Source organism: Pectinophora gossypiella, chromosome 28 (assembly GCF_024362695.1).
Source record: "Pectinophora gossypiella chromosome 28, ilPecGoss1.1, whole genome shotgun sequence".
Classification (NCBI taxonomy): Eukaryota; Metazoa; Arthropoda; class Insecta; order Lepidoptera; family Gelechiidae; genus Pectinophora; species Pectinophora gossypiella.
The window spans coordinates 4,769,937-4,786,816 of NC_065431.1; the positions used below are offsets into that span (position 1 = coordinate 4,769,937).

Genomic DNA, 16,880 nt, shown 5'->3' on the forward strand with positions numbered 1-16,880 from the left:
TTTGATAGGTTTAAAATGGCAACATTTTACATGTAGATTTTTATACCCGTATTCTAAGATGTTTACTCGAGACTTTCATTCAACTCGGCCTCTGAGCATGGTTTTTGGTATTTGGCATTGGTATTCTAAGTTGACATTTTTTTCCCTCATTCAGCGCTTATCGCTATCGACCCACTAGGGTCGATTAATTCTTTCAAATATTTTTCCTCTCAGACGACGCCCTGAGCCGAGGTTCGCGCCCAACCGGGCACCCTCAGGCCTGTTGTCTTAAACGTTGTACCGGGTGAGAGAGAGCCTTCAGCGCTCCCCATTTGTCCGGCCAAGTAGTTAATGCCATCTGCGGCAAATCTACAATAAGTCACGTCAAAAAAAAAAAAACATACTGCCAACATGATAACACGAAAGTAATGACGTCATGCCATGCTGGAGTAAACTCGAGATACGGTTGAGACGCCATCTAAGGATACCGATTTGAGGTGAGTTCGAGGTCTTCCTTAAAGTCTCCTCATCTAAGGACGGGAGTCGAGGAAGATTCGAGTTAACATGTCAGAATATGGGTGTAAGGTGTAAGTCGCAGTTTCGGACAGCGGGAGGCGGGGAAACGCTATGAAAAACTTAAGGAGCGAGTAAAAAACAACTCATTCAGCTGCTTATCTTCCCGGGCATGTCGTAAAAACCGACAAAATCTGCTGTAGTGTACTGGCGATGTGATGATCACCCCTGACACTGTTCATCATACCATGTTTGGTCCCTTCCATACATATTAAAAATAGCATCACGCCATTAATCATGTGATGTTTTTTTTGGCGTTTTTAAGCCCATTGCCATTAACCGGACACAGATCCTGGAAACCACGCTATATCAATTATCTACGATTCAAACATTTTAAACTCATTTCAATTTTCAATTTAAACTCATAAAGTCGAATTCAGTGGGCCCAAATCGGAATTCAAAATTGATTCCTTATAATTAAAACACATAATAACCCGGGAAGAACCCGTTCTTCCCGTGTTTAAATCAGGGATATGAGACTCCCGATATTTCGACACTGTTGCAAGTGCCATGATCACGGGATGACTGGTGAGATTGGAGTGGAGTAGGTAGATCCATAATTTTCTTTAAACGCGGTAAGAACCCGTTATTATGTGTTTTAAAACAATTGATTCCTTATGTATAAATAAATAAACCGTTCCGCTCCACTGCCCTCTGTCGTCACGATCTTAGAACGAATGACGTTGTACAAAAAAAATATTTTTTTTCTTACTATCGCTCACTGCGTGTTTATGAAGAATGCATACTTTTTGGAAATAAAATTAGGCAAATAGGTACTTTAAAATTTTATATACTTTTAGATAATTTTAAACGTCTAATGTGGCAACACTGATAAATCCTCATTTATGATTGGACATCTGTGAACAGGGTTAGCAACTTAAAAATTTTCGGCTCGTTTCTGTAGTTAGTATGCATTCTTCTTTTATTATAATTATAAAAATTACATAACTATGATACATTTTTTGGCATATAGTACAAAATGTACAAGAATAGTTTTCAAGCGTATTTTGAGACAATAATTGCCTTTTTAATTTAATACCTACCACTCGTACACATATTCGTAAATAAAATTCAGTGTTAGGCTTATTAGAACTTATATTGGGTACCTCTATGGAGAACTGGCAGCAAAGAAATACATATATGTATAAGGGTGAATATCAAAATTTCAAGTTTGGTGGCGAAATTTCATATAATTTTTTCGTGAAAAATTGGGTTCCGATATGAAAAAGATCCAAAAGGATCCTGGGTTCCGACATGAAAATGGATGTCGGAACCCAATTTTTCACGAAAAAATTATATGAAAGTTCGCCACCAAACTCGGCACATTTTGATATTCACCCATAACACTGTTCAGCTGCTTATTTTGGGACCAATTTGCGAAAATTTCGGGATCTCGCAAGACTAATATTTCCCGCGGGATTTCGAATTTGCGATCTCCAGTTGGGACTGCATTCTCTAGTGACAGAGCGTCAATATAAACCTCTATTTCGGACAAACTTCCTCTGTCTCTGAGATTGAAGACTTACACAATATTTAACACATTTGCTCAGGCCCAATTTTGTATAAAAACTAAAACATTTCTACATGTAATTAAGTTTATTATTATCAATTCATTGATTTTTACACTAATATTTCCTGTTTCGTATCCTTTCTGTTAACATTTCTAGAGTTTGCAAGTGACTTCTGCCCCTAAGGCTATGTTCGCACCGAATTATATATTCCCATAAACAGCCTCCGTGGTCTAGTGGTTAGAGCGTTAGGCTCACGATCTGTCCGGGTTCGATTCCCGATGGGGACATTGTCGAAATCACTTTGTGAGACTGTCCTTTGTTTGGTAAGGACTTTTCAGGCTTGAATCACCTGATTGTCCGAAAAAGTAAGATGATTCCGTGTTTCGGAGGGCACGTTAAGCCGTTGGTCCCGGCTATTAGCCGTAAAAACACCTCCACCAACCCGCAGTGGAGCAGCGTGGTGGAGTATGCTCCTTACCCCCTCCGGTTGATTGAGGGGAGGCCTGTGCCCAGCAGTGGGACGTATATAGGCTGTTTATGTTATATATTCCCATATGATGTATTCAAGATTTTATCGAATTTGCTCTCGTGTGGGTTATGAGATCAATGACCTGAAGGGGGGAGCCCGCCCCCTTACTCTTTAGCGGCTTGCGGGCATTTAAAACTAAAATAAAACCACGAAACAGAAGAAAGAGTATGGAAAGGCCCTAACGCGCATTTTGCATGAGAACCGCTGTCGCCGGTTCAACTCCACTCTCTTTTACTACTACTCCTGCAAACAGATAACTACGACAGCTGTAAGGTCACGAGCATTAATATGTATACACTTTGGTACCATGTCACATTGACTTTTTTGACAAATTCAACTGTAAGTCTCACTAAATGTCAAATATGTTAGTGCGACAGAGTCCTAAAGTGGGTACATTATATTTGCTCATGACTGCACTGCTTGTCAAATTCCATAGCCACTTTACCGGCAATGTATCCTCCTAAGACCGAATGTTCTTTATAAATCCAAACCCCATTGTTTAACTATTGTGTCTGGAAATCTCGGTCTTAAGAGGATGTGTGATAGGCTGCAATTTTATCATGACTTTGGTTTTTAGCATTCCTGCGATAAGGAGGAATCTCCTTGCATGATAGTCGATATTAGATTGTTTGCCTTGCAAGTTATAATGCACAAGACGACCTTTTAATATACTATCGCGGAGCTCCGTGCGTCGTAAAGTTTGCGGACGAGTGGAGTGCAAAGTTGAAGTATGAACTATTTGCTCATACTTGTATGGCGCGCGTTTCGCGTTCACTTGGCCCTGCCAAACTCTTTCTTCTATTCTGTGAATAAAACCCAGAGGGAGTGAGGTCTGCTCCCGATACGAATTAACAATGTATACGAAAGATTCGATATTTCCAAATACCATTGTTGATGATACCCTTATAACATAATTTTAAGCTTGTTTTTAAAACCACATTAAAAATAACTGCTGTCATTTCTAAACTTAAACCGAATTATCTTATAGACTTTTTTCTACACCAATTTCTTTCCCATACAAGTCACTTGCACTAAACATTTTAAAATCAGTCCATTTAAAAATCTCCCAACATTTCCATTTTTAACACTAAAAGCGCCACTTTGTCACAAACTGCGCCACTTCGTCACAAACTGGGCCACTTGGTCACACACAGGGCCACTTCGTCACAAACTGGGCCACTTCGTCACAAACTGGGCCACTTCGTCACAAACTGCGCCACTTTAGTCACAAATCACTGTCACAATGTTCGGTCCGCTCGGACGCGATTCCCTCTCACTCGTGCGTGTAGAAGATGAGTTGTGGATTAGAGTCGTCCGGGGACATCTCCAGCTGGACGTACTGTGGGGTCGTCCGAGCTGACTCGTAGGAACTGCCACCGTTCCGGGACAGGGAGTTTCTTGATCTGAAAGTATACAATACAATACAAATACACTTTATTGCACCAAAATAAAAAGAAATAATTACAAAAAGTCTCTTAACTAAGTAGTTTTCAACAATTCAAGATCGTACAGTCATGAGCAATAAAATGTACCAACTTTAGGATTCTGTCGCACTAACATATTTGACATTTAGTGAGACTTAGTTCGATTTTGTCAAAAAAGTTAATGTGACAGGGTACCAAAGTGTATACATATTAATGCTCGTGACCGTACCTTGTGCAACGCATATTGCTGGCTATTCAACGTGGAAACGCAGCCAGCATTATGGGTACATTTGCGCCAGGTACGATTGGAGGCGGGCTTTTTAAGTTTAAGTGTTAATTGGTGCAAATTCCTGCAGACGACATCTAATTTCATTTTATGTTATACCTGTCATTTTCTTATCAATTGAAAAAGAAAGGGACGGGTAATCGACAGGCATAAAATTTATGGAATACACGTCAATTTTAAGCAGAAATCTAAACGAACCATCTAAAAAATTTCGGCCATCTAAAAAACGGATTCCATACAAGCGAAATGCCTATTTTATTCGCACAGGTTATTCATTCATTTTAAAATTAACTTGTTGGTAATCATCCCTTTTCGGCGGATAAGAAAGTGACGGGTATAATTTAAAATAAAATTAGGAGGTATCTGCAGGAATCGGGGCCATTGTATATAATTTGTTTTGGATTTTGGACTGGACCATGGAGGCCGTTAACTGAACTGAACATTATAGACGGAGATAAGGGTCAAAAGTATAATATATACTAACTTCGCCTTGGCGTGTGTGAGTATGTGCGACTTGAGGTTGGTGCTCTGCGCGAACTTCTTGTTACACCCGTCGAACGGACACACGTACGGCCGGTCGCCCGTGTGTATACGGACGTGCGTTCTGTAACACACAAGTTTAAAGTTCAATTGGGTCGTGCGTGTACTAGCATCATCATCATCATCATCAGCCGTACGACGCCCACTGCTGGGCATAGGCCTCCCCCAAGGATCTCCACGACGATCGGTCCTGCGCTGCGGTTTCCCGCGACCTTCACCAGATCGTCGGTCCACCTTGTAGCGGGCCTACCCACTGAGCGTCGTCCGACACGTGGTCGCCACTCCAGAACCTTTCCGCCCCAGCGGCCATCGGTTCTCCTCGCTATGTGTCCTGCCCACTGCCACTTCAGCTTTGCAATTCTCCGAGCTATGTCGGTGACTTTAGTTCTCCTGCGGATCTCCTCATTTCGCTGTCGTGTACGATAGATAAATTATGGATAATTATGGATAAGATAAATTATGGAATTCTTATTACTAAATAAACTTGAGTGTCCCATTGCTAACCATTGGATGGTGGTGTTAGTAGGCTAGTTAATGCTCCATACCCCCTCCGGTTGATTGAGGGGAGGCCTGTGCCCAGCAGTGGGACATATATAGGCTGTTTATGTATGTTATGTATAAGTCATATTACTAACAACTATGGAATTTATATTTTCTGAAATAAATTATTTGAATTTGAATAAAGACAGACCTAATACACCCATACCTACTTGTATGGCTACCTGTATGTACTGGTAAGGGGTGTAAGTGACATCGTAACGAATACTGAGGGCAGTATTCGATTTTGGCTGATTTGGTTCATTATTCTGAGTTAATATCAAGTGGAATTTTCAATCGCAAGAGTATAGAATTGAAAATAATTTAAAAAAACTAAAAAAAGAAACATGAATTTTGCGACGGAAAATTCCACTTGATATCAACTCAGAATCATGGTCTGAATCATCCCCCTCAGTATTCGTTACGATGTCACTAACAACCTGTATTTGTATTTTTACCTTAGGTTAAAGTCTAATGAGAACCGTTTCCCGCACCCCTCGAAGGTGCATTGAAAGGGCTTCTCTCCAGTGTGCACCAGCTGATGTCTCTTCAGCTTCGAACTCTCCACGAACGCTTTTCCTGCAATATAATGACGTAAACATAACATAAGCTCAACACATCCCAATTGGGTCGTGTCATCATCATCACCAGCCCATTAACGTCCCCACTGCTGGGGCACGGGCCTTCCCTATGGATGGATAGGGAGATCGGGCCTTAAACCATCACGCGGGCCCAGTGCGGATTGATGGTTATTAACAACTGCTAATGCAGCCGGGACCAACGGCTTAACGTGCCTTCCGAAGCACGGAGGAGCTCGAGATGAAAACTTTTTTTTTGTGGTCACCCATCTTATGACCGGCCTTTGCGAAGAGTTGCTTAACTTCAACAGTCGCAGACCGAGCGCGTTTACCGCTGCACCACTGAGCTCCTTAAGGTAAGTAATAAATGTTATCTAAAGAAAAAAAAGAAAAGAAAGAAAGAAACATTTATCTCACCGCATTCAGCGCACACGTGCACGCGCGGCCCGTGCGTATGGAGATGCTTCCTCATGGCGGAGTTATCACGGAACATCTTCGTGCAGCCCTTGTGGGGACACGCTGGGGAACCAAACAATGTATCAGGGTGTTAGTGTCATCGCAACGAAAACTTTGGGCAATGATTCAGACCATGATTCTGAGTAGATATCAAATAGAATTTCCTGTCGGAAAATTCGTGAAAATTTTAGTGTTTTTTTTACTCATCAAGCAATACTTAGAACTTAACACAAGTTAAACTATGTTTTTGAATTGTTGAATGATAATATAACAAACAATGTATTTTAAGTAAGCAATCCTGTGTGAGTGTGTGTGTGTGTCAAATACAAGTATGTGAAGAGATTATTATATAATAAATTATTATTTTTTATTTTCAGTTCCGTAATTTGGCGACGGAAAATTCAACTTGACTTCTTGGTGTCTTTATTTTCTTTAGATTTTATTTGTGATCATTTTGAGACTGGTTTCTATTTCTAGATTAGCATTTTATATATAAAAGCGGTCAAACATACCTATAGTCCGGTCGGAAGACTCCGGAGATGGTTTCTTTAGTCGGATCTTGTGTCCTGGCCGCGCGAACTCCGCCAGCTGCTTGGGGTCAGACAGGTCCAGCCCTGGAATAAACACAGTTACAAATTAGCCGCTGCCTTTATCAAGTTTTTCAGGTATAGCATTAAATAATAAAAGATAAGTGTTCTTCTTATATCGTGTGGGTTGTGAGGTGAATTACCAACTTCATCAACCCTGGTGTCAGGGTTACTATTGAGCCACCAAAGGCCCCTGACATGGTTCATATAACGACTACGTACTTACATCAGTAAGTAGTAACCGGGACCAACGGCTTAACGTGCCTTCCGAAGCACGGTTCGTCTTACTTTCGGACAACCAGGTGATCAGCTTGTAATGTCCTAACCAAACTAGGAACCACAAAGTAATTTTTGTGATATGTCCCCACTGGGATTCGAACCCAGGGACCTCCGGATTGCGAGCCCAACGCTCAACCACTGGACTACGGAGGCCGTTAAAAAAAGATAAGTAACTAGGGTCATGTGGTGTACCACAACGTTTGAGAAGTAAGCCGTTGTAACGTTGTCTAACGACTGTCGTTGTAACGACTGTTGTGTCTTGGGGTGTTTCACCAAGTAGCAGACAGCCTGCCAGCCAGACCTAACCTGTCCTTTGTCCTTTCACCCTTGACTTGCACCGGTGCGTTATTAATTTATCTTAAGTGCAGCTCCACCATTATAGACGGCGATACGGCTCACCTATCACGTTGGTCTAACAGAAAGCTCGGTGAGGTGTGGGTACTTAGTTCATCTTGCGATGGTTGTACGGAGGTACATCCACTATCCCCAACAGGGGTATGTTAGTGAAAAGTGCACTTGAGGTAAATTCGTCCGAAGCGTACGGCCACGAGCATTAATATGTATACACTTTGGTACCATGTCACATTAACTTTTTTGACAAATTAATTATTAGTAAGTCTCACTAAATGTCAAATATGTTAGTGCGACAGAGTCCAAAGTGGGTACATTATATTGCTCATGACTGTACTTGACTGTGTGTGTGACTGTGTGTATTTTTTTTTATTTGTACCGCTTAGATAAATAGCCTATATACGTCCCACTGCTGGCCACAAGCCTCAATCAACCGGAGGGGGATGTTGATACATTATTTTTTTTTTTATGACTCACCAGGCATGGTCTCGTTACCGAGTATGTTCTTCTTGCCGGTCATGTACTCCGTGTAGTCGGGGTCTGGTTCAGGGTTCGAACCATCATCTGCGATATCAAAACTTTGTATTAACAATAAAATATATCTTTTTTTTTGACGTTGGGAAATGCGTTACGCATACCACGCCGCCCGGGGGGACGACGTGGTTATGTGGGACTCCCCGGGTGTCGCCACCCGGTATACCCACTAAAACTCAACGGTGTTCCTCTTTGACAATAAAATATATCTGCCTGTAATGTATACAGGGTGTTAGTGACATCGTAACTAATACTGAGGGGGATGATTCAGACCATGATTCTGGGTTGATATCAAATGGAATTTTCCATCGCAAACTCTTTTTTATTAGATTTAAGATTTTTTTTTATTAAAAAAAAAATAAAATAATACAGGGTGTTAGTGACATCGTAACGAAAATTTTGAGGGATGATTTGGGCCATGATTCTGACTTTATATCAAGTGGAATTTTCCGTCGCAAAAGTATGGAACGGAAAATAATTTTAATAAACACAAAATATTTCAAAAAATTTTCGACATGAAATTTCACTTGATATTAACTCAGAATCATGGTCTGAACCATCCCCCTCAGTATTCGTTACGGTGTCACTAACACCCATACCTAATTGTATGGCTACCTGTATATACTTGTACGAGGTGTAAGTGACATCGTAACGAATACTGAGAGGGCTGATTCAGTTCATTATTCTGAGTTAATGTCAAGTGGAATTTTCGATGTATAAAACTGAAAATAATTAAAAGAAAAACAAATATAAACATGAATTTTGCGACGGAAAATTCCACTTGATTTTAACTGAGAATCATGGTCTGAATCAACCCCCTCAGTATTCGTTACGATGTCACTAACACCCAGTATAATGATTACTGACCGTCGTCCTCTCCTGTGGCCCACATGGTGACGGAGAACTCCCCCTCCATGGTCTTGATCTGCACCTGCTTCTGCTCCCAGCGGCGCGCCGTGCCGCGCCCGCCGGCCACGCCCTCCATCAGCCCCATCGGGACTTCACCTGGCCATGCAAACATATTAGAATCCTGTATCGTGAGTTGTGAGATCTGAATAATATATATAATACATAATTAAAAATGTATCTCTCCTTCCGAGAAACTGTGAAAGGCATACTTACAATACAAGGAATAAAAATAAAATTGTTGTTCAAAATTCTAGATTAAGTAAATTAAATTCATCTTTTATGGGGTTATGTATACGTTTTTACAATTAAATACCAGATAATATTTTAAATTTGTCAGAGAATAAATTTAAAGCTCACGTGAAGCTTACTTTATGTAAAAAAGCTTATTATAAGATTAATGATTACCTAAATGATAAAAATGTCTGGTATTGAATTGAATGTGTTCCTCTAGTTATTAAATAACTTGTAATGTACCCTCATTGATTTAAAAGATGTGTTGCTGTTACAGTTTCTTGTCATTTCTTCTCCTCAGCCATAACACCTTGCGAAATGACGTAAATTCAAAAATGTTACATTGACCTTTAAGAAGTTTATCCATGATAATTACGTTGAATAAATGATTCTGATTTCTGATTCTGATTTCAATATGGAAAACGTATAAATTAACTTCAAAAAGTTTTTATCTCCGGATTGTGAGCCCAATGCTCAAACCACTGGACCGCGGAGGCCGTTGCTGATGAGCGCTGCAGATAGCGCCATACTTGTTGCCAAGTTTTGGGCCGACTATTTAGTTTGCCATTTATTTATTTATTTGTTGCATGTCACATGGTGGCTTACAGTTCTTAAACATACACATACATAAACTCACGCCCGTAATCCCTAATGGGGTGGGCAGAGCCACAAGTAATCAAAGACAACTTGCAGCCACTGTTGATACGAAGTCCAAAGATGGATATGATGAACCTTACAGTTCTTAAAGTAAATAATGTACAAGCATGTGACACCCTGTAAGGGCACCGCAAAAGTATTCCAACAATAACTTAAAAATAAAAAAATATAAACTATTTTTATATAACTAAACTTACTTTAGAATTTAGAAATTATATAATATATACTACCTACTTATACTATTATTATTTTTAAGTAATTATCAGTAACTAAGCTTTATTTTATATATATATATATATATATATATATATATATATATATATATATATATATAACAATAAAATTATATTATTTATTTAACTTATTACAATAATTAAATAATAATAATAATAAAAGATCTTTTTATTTGTTCTCCACAATGTACATAAATGGGTTTCACAAAATAATGCACAATTGAAGGGTATGTACGAGTGGAGACTGGCGCCCGAGATAAGCCAGAGCCTGTGTTTCGGGATCACCAGTGCTCCAGATGTACTTCCCGGATGTCTTAACATTAGTTACCTATATGTATGCATGTTTAAGTTTTAAACTAAGAAATTTAATTGATGAGTGTGTGTGTGTGTGTATGTGTGTGTGCGCGTGCGTGAGTGCATGCGTGTGTGTGTGTGCCTGTGTGTGTGTGTTTGTGTGTATAACTCCAGACTAACCTGGTGGTGTTAAGAGAGAGTATAGCTCTTCTATCTTATAACCATCAACACGATAAGAGTGAATCTACTTACCAATAGGCATCAAGTGATGGATGTTGCTTGTAGTGTTCTGGTTGGCTCGAGGTCTGCCGCGCCCTCTCCTGAAACGCAGTCGTAGAGATAAAAACTATACTAATATTATTAATATTGTTTGTCCGTCTTTCACGGCAAAAACGAAGCGACGAATAGACGTGAGTTTTAAGTGGACAATGGCCCCGATTCCTGCAGACACCGCCTAATTTTATTTTAAGTTATATCCGTCATTTTCATATCCGTCGAAAAGGAAAGGGACGGATGATTCACAGCTCTTAATTTTAGGAAGAATGAGTAAATGAACCCGGGCGAATCAAAAAGGTACGTCGTTGGTATGCAATCCGTTTGACGTGCTGTCTACTTACCTGTGTCGGGTTATTGACTGATGTAAAATTTTTAGACGGTTGTTTTAGATTTGTCCTTAAAATTGACGTGTGTTCCATAAATTTTATGCTTGTCGATTACCCGTCCCTTTCCTTTTCGGCGGATAAGAAAATGACAGATATAACTTAAAATAAAATTAGATTGTATTTACAGGAATTAGCACCAATGACTACTTTGTCTTTTTCTATTTTTCTAACCACTGCCCTAAAATGGAGGGGGGGGGGGGGGTTTACTAACGGGTAAAACATTTTTTTTTTTCTATTTAAATTATTTATGAATTTTAATCAAGAAAAACTAGGTCCGACATTTTATCACCTTTTTCCATGACGTCACAGTGTGCTTTTTCATACAAATTCCATAGTTTGTTTGTTCGTGTTTTGACGTTTAGTAAAAAGTAACTGAATTGACTAGTTGGAAATTAAAAAATAATAAAAAAGTTTATTTAGGTAAAATCTACGACACACATATACATTAATTAGCCTATTAGTGATGACTATAAACAGAAAAAATATTTTTTAACTATATTTTTAATAATAATCCTGACACCAGGGTTGATGAGGTTGGTCATCAACCTCATATCCCACACGATAGGAAGATTTTTACATTGTTTTAGTTTAGTTATTATCATAATTAAAACACATAATAACGGGTTCTTACCGCGTTTAAATCAGGGATATGAGACTCCCGATATTTCGACCCTGCTGCAAGTTTCATGAACGTGAGGACACAGTGAGTGCGGTTTGTCGTAGTGAGTTTGGTGCGAGTTCAGATGGTACCGAACATTCCGATATCAAAAACATAAACAAGCGGCAAAGAAAGAGGGTAGACAGATATGTCTGCCCGTAGAAAATTATGGATCTACCTACTCCACTGCAATCTCATCAGTCATCCCGTGATCATGGCATTTGCAACAGTGTCGAAATATCAGGAGTCTCATATCCCTGATTTAAGAAGATTTTTAACTAACCTGCTCGTGGATGGCGGAGTGGGGTAGACAGGGTCATAGGGGCTGTCGGTGGTGGCCAGGCCCTCCTCCCCAGATATGCCCGGGAGGATCACCTCTTCACTTCCAACTGGAAACAACATACACCTACATAACATAAACAGCCTATATACCTCCCACTGCTGGGCACAGGCCTCCCCTCAATCAACCGGAGGGGGTATGGAGCATACTCCACCACGCTGCAACATCACATGTTGTTAATTGAAACAAATCAATTTATTCACAACAACAATAACAAAAACAATAACAATTCGTTTTAACCTCTTAAGCCCGAGGTTTCCAGTTCCAATTTTTTCTTTATTTTTGTACGTAAATTTATATTTTATACAAAATATTTTTTTGAACAAACATTCTATCTAACGAGCGTAAAGAAAGCTATAAAATTTTGAATCATTGTTACGTTTTATAATCAATTATACATCTTGGGCGTTAAAATGGCCACATCGAAGCGATTCATCTAAGAAAGCAATATTGCTATTTGACATTTGATTGCATTACGAACTTACTTTTATATGCGCAACTGTCAAAGCGATATTGCTTTTTGAGATGAATTGCTTCGATGTGGCGTTTTTAACCCGTCTTTTCTTTGGAAAATTCTTTCTTCTTCTGTGAACAGTCTTAATGTCTTATCACTGATGATGCATCACTGACCTTCCTCAAGATGCTGCATGCCCCCGATGACTTGTTCCTCCACCTCCTCGTATTGGTCATCTGTGATGTATTCCTCGTACTGCCCAGCCTCTATCTCCTCATACTGTTGGATACAAATACAATAAGTTCTTCTATCACGAGGGTTGCGAGGTGGATGACCAACCTCATCGACCCTGGTGTCAGGGTTGCTATTGAGCTGCTAAAGGCTCCTGACATGGCTCATGTAACGACTACTTACATCAGTAAATAGTACCGGGACCAACGGCTTAGCGTGCCTTCCGAAGCACGGAGGAGCTCGAGAAACTATTTTTTTGTGGTCACCCATCCTATGACCGGCCTTTGCGGAAGTTGCTTAACTTCAACAATCGCAGACCGAGCGCGTGAACCGCTGCGCCACCGAGCTCTTCGCTATACGTAGTATTATTCCTTATTCTATGCTTACGGCCCCATTGTTCGTACAGTCATGAGCAATAGCATGTACTAACTTTAGAACCCTGTCGCAGTATCATATTTGACATTTAATGAGACTTGCGGTTTATCTAATCTAAATCTAAATATATAAAAGGAGAAACTGACTGACTGACATATCAACGCACAGCCTAAACGGCTAAACGTAGGCACTTGAAATTTGGAAGGGACGTAGCTTAGGTACCGTAGAGGTGCACTAAGAAAGGAATTCCCGAAATTCCCACGGGAACGGGAATTAGCGGGAAAATCCTTTTGTATCAAAAATCTAAACCGCTTAAGTTAGACGCTTGAAATTTGGCATGCAGGTACCTTAGTAAACCTAAAGCTTATTTGCAACAGGATATTGCAAAATTCCCACGGGAACGGGGGTTAGTGGGAAAAAACATTTGTATGAAAAAATCTAAACCGCGTAATATAGATACACGCTACGCGAAGTCGCGGGCAAAAGCTAGTTTGTCAATAAAGTTAATGTGACATGGTTTCAAAGTGTATACATATTAGTACTCGTGACCGTACGTTTTAGAGTGATGCGCTCATATTCCTAAAACCAATACTCGCCTTGACTCCGACCTGGTCGTCCCCATCTATCTCCACCATGGACCCGTGGGTGCCTATCTCCACCTCGCACATTATCTCCTGGTTCATCATCGTGAACCAGTATCTGAAAAGATACATAGACCTCATATAGTAAATAGACAACCACACACAACGGCGAGTAGCGACACTGTACAACCGATATTGCACTTTATTTTAACAGCCATAACATCTTAATTTGAGGGAACGAACTTTTATACGTCCCACTGCCGGGCACAGGCCTCCCCTCAATCAACCGGAGAGGGTATGGAGCATACTCCACCACGCTGCTCCACTGCGGGTTGGTGGAGGTATTTTTACGGCTAATAGCCGGGACCAGCGGCTTAACGTGCCCTCTGAAGCACGGAATGAACTTATTTTTTCAGACAATCAGGTGATTCAAGCCTGTAAAGTCCTTACCAAACAAAGGACAGTCTCACAAAGTGATTTCGACAATGTCCTCATCGGGAATCGAACCCGGGCCTCCAGATCGTGAGCCTAACGCTCTAACCACTAGACCACGAAGGCTGTTACTATCTACATAACTTAATATTTACAACACACTTTTGACGCTTTTGTAGAAAAACTCCTTAATGAATGTGAGTCTATTTGCTTAAACTTTATAGGATGACCATTCTTTTTTTCTTCTTTTTTGGCGTTATTGTAGACTTGCCGCAGATAGTATTCTCTACCTACTTGGCCGAACAAGTGGGGAGCGTTGACGGCTCACCACACACACACACTCACTTACGGTGTGCACTTATCACACTGTATGAGAACTTTAGCGGAATTGTGAATAAATTAAAATAAGGTGAAGATAAATTAAAATTAACACAAAGTTACCTATATATACTACGTCAATCAAAAATATTACACTGAGCAAAATACTTAATAATAAAGTAGGTACAGGCATGAGCAATATCATGTACCCTCTTTAGAACCCTGTCGCACTATCATATTTGAAATTTAATGAGACTTACGGTTTAATTTGTCTAAAAAGGTAATGTGACATGGTATCAAAGTGTATACATATTAGTACCCATACCTACCTGTACCTACATGTTTTTAATGTGATTTTTGTGAAAAAGGATCTTTAATTACTCAATTCTAATGTGAAAAACATTAATTACATAGAAATTAATTTAAAAATTGCTTCATTAAATAATGATGGATAGTTAATTAATATTAATTATATCTATTATCAAAGTATGTATTATTTTCTAGATAAAAGCTTACTTTCTTTGTTTTATAAGTACTAGCAAGCTAGCAACTCAATATGGCTTTGCCTGAGTAACATTTTTAAGCTATCTAATACAAAATAAAAATAAGCTTTTATTCACTGTCAATATTACAAAGTTTTATTACATGCATACGTACATTACCAATAGCAGATTACACAAAGAGTTGGGTATCCCAACAGTAAGTGAAGAGTTAAAAAATGTAAGCTGCTCTTACAAAAACAGAATAACAGCCCATCCTAATATACTGGCCAGGCCGCTCATGGATGAGCACACACAACTAAGACTAAGAAGGAGGCTGCCGCAGGATCTAGCCAACTAAGGCCCAAAATAGGAAGCGACACTGGTCGCTTACCTAAAATGATACCTATACACCACAAGAAGTGCTTATTATCCAAGGGTGATAGATTGCGCGCAAAAAGGGGGTTAAAAAAAAAAAAAAAACATGCATACATAAACTCACGCCTATTTCCCACAGGGGTAAGCAGACTATAGAATTCCATTTGCTTCGATTCTGACACAATTCTCTTGCTTTCTCCACATTTATCAATCGCTTCATACACGCACAACGGTTCAGAGTAGATCATACTAAACCCTTTCTAAGGACATCTCCAATTTGGTCAATGTAAGTCCTTCTAGGTCTTCCTCTGCCAGCTTAAGCAGAATTTACTCAATTTATTATACATTTATACAGGGTGTTAGTGATGCCATACCAAATACTGAGTGGGACGATTCAGCTCATGATTCTGAGTTAATAACAAGTGGAATTTTCCATTTACTGTTTTTGAGGAGAAAATTTAAGTATGGTGTATTGAAATCCTTTTAAATATATAAGGCGGAATTGTATGTGTGTTAATTTTTTAAGTTCAATAATATACCAAGCTTCATTGTAGCTTCATAATAAAGATAACAGTCTCAATAGGATTAAATGAAAAAAAAAAAAAAAAACCATTTGCCAAGTTTGATTTACTTACTTCTACAGTTTAGGATGAATACATCCATTGTTCTAGAATCAAAAGTGACTCATTTTCGACATTTACGAAAAAAATAAAGTCACAGAATGTAAATAAACATTTTTTATCGCAGTATGTGGCGATAGCTACATTTATGTACACGCGAATTAATGTCATACGATCAAATTACAGCCTTATGCGTGTAATTAAAGTTTCAAAACGCAAAATAGGTGTTTCCTCGACCAGTGTTGCAAGTAAAATGAGGAGTAGGGGCGAGAAAAACAGTCTACAGTGCAGCGGTAGACTGTCGTATCGACGGAGCCGTCGCCGGCCGGTCGCACAAACTCAATTTTTTAGATAAATATAAAACGACCACACCAATGCTTCGTCACACGAAATCCTCTACAAATGACCTCTATTCATCCACCACCAGACCTCTCATTAAACAAGTAATTTCACAGAAAATAAGAAACACTTGTTACAAAGTGTCAAAAAGTACGAATGTTTTTAGAATATAGTTTACCTTTATTTATCTTCTAACAAAAGCTGCTCGGCCCCCTGGAGACTATTATGGACTGCTGCGTAGGCACAAGTATTTCCACCGCAATTTTCACCGAAAACAATGCACCAAGCTTCAGTGAAAAAAAGTTCGATATTTAGGCTCAAAAATATTTGAAATTTACGCGAAAATGTTTATAAAATATGTCCGACTAAACATGGCGTCCAAAGATGTCCGACCAAATTCAATATGGCGAAGCAAAATGGACGCCCGTTCTTCGGCCGCTCGAGGTGGAAAGAACAAGAATTATAAAGCTTCCATACATGAACAAAGAATACTTTGACAGTTGTTAATGTTGCCATTTAAAACTT

At 39.4% G+C, this 16,880-nt stretch overlaps 1 protein-coding gene across 1 annotated transcript; it reads right to left on the reverse strand.

Annotated features, from left to right (window-relative positions):
* Window positions 1-3,306: 3,306 nt before the first annotated feature.
* Window positions 3,307-16,793, reverse strand: LOC126379226 (transcriptional repressor protein YY1-like). Its single transcript, XM_050027917.1, has 12 exons — window positions 16,534-16,793; window positions 13,805-13,907; window positions 12,779-12,881; window positions 12,092-12,197; window positions 10,741-10,808; window positions 9,032-9,169; window positions 8,108-8,194; window positions 6,926-7,027; window positions 6,375-6,476; window positions 5,838-5,958; window positions 4,787-4,906; window positions 3,307-3,995 (listed from the first exon to the last, which is right to left on the reverse strand). Exons 2-12 carry the CDS (start codon window positions 13,892-13,894, stop codon window positions 3,866-3,868), a joined length of 1,167 nt encoding a protein of 388 aa, XP_049883874.1. The 5' UTR covers window positions 13,895-13,907; window positions 16,534-16,793; the 3' UTR covers window positions 3,307-3,865.
* Between the last annotated feature and the right edge of the window lie 87 nt (window positions 16,794-16,880).

Bases quoted from the DNA above. Each gene is read 5' to 3' on its own strand.
- LOC126379226 (XM_050027917.1), bottom strand. From the start codon at position 13,894: ATGATGAACCAGGAGATAATGTGCGAGGTGGAGATAGGCACCCACGGG. The intron at 4,907-5,837 runs GTAAAAATACAA...TGTGTGTTACAG, and splicing joins TCATTAGACTTTAACCTAAG to AACGCACGTCCGTATACACA. The intron at 3,996-4,786 runs GTTAGTATATAT...GTATACTTTCAG, and splicing joins CTCACACACGCCAAGGCGAA to ATCAAGAAACTCCCTGTCCC.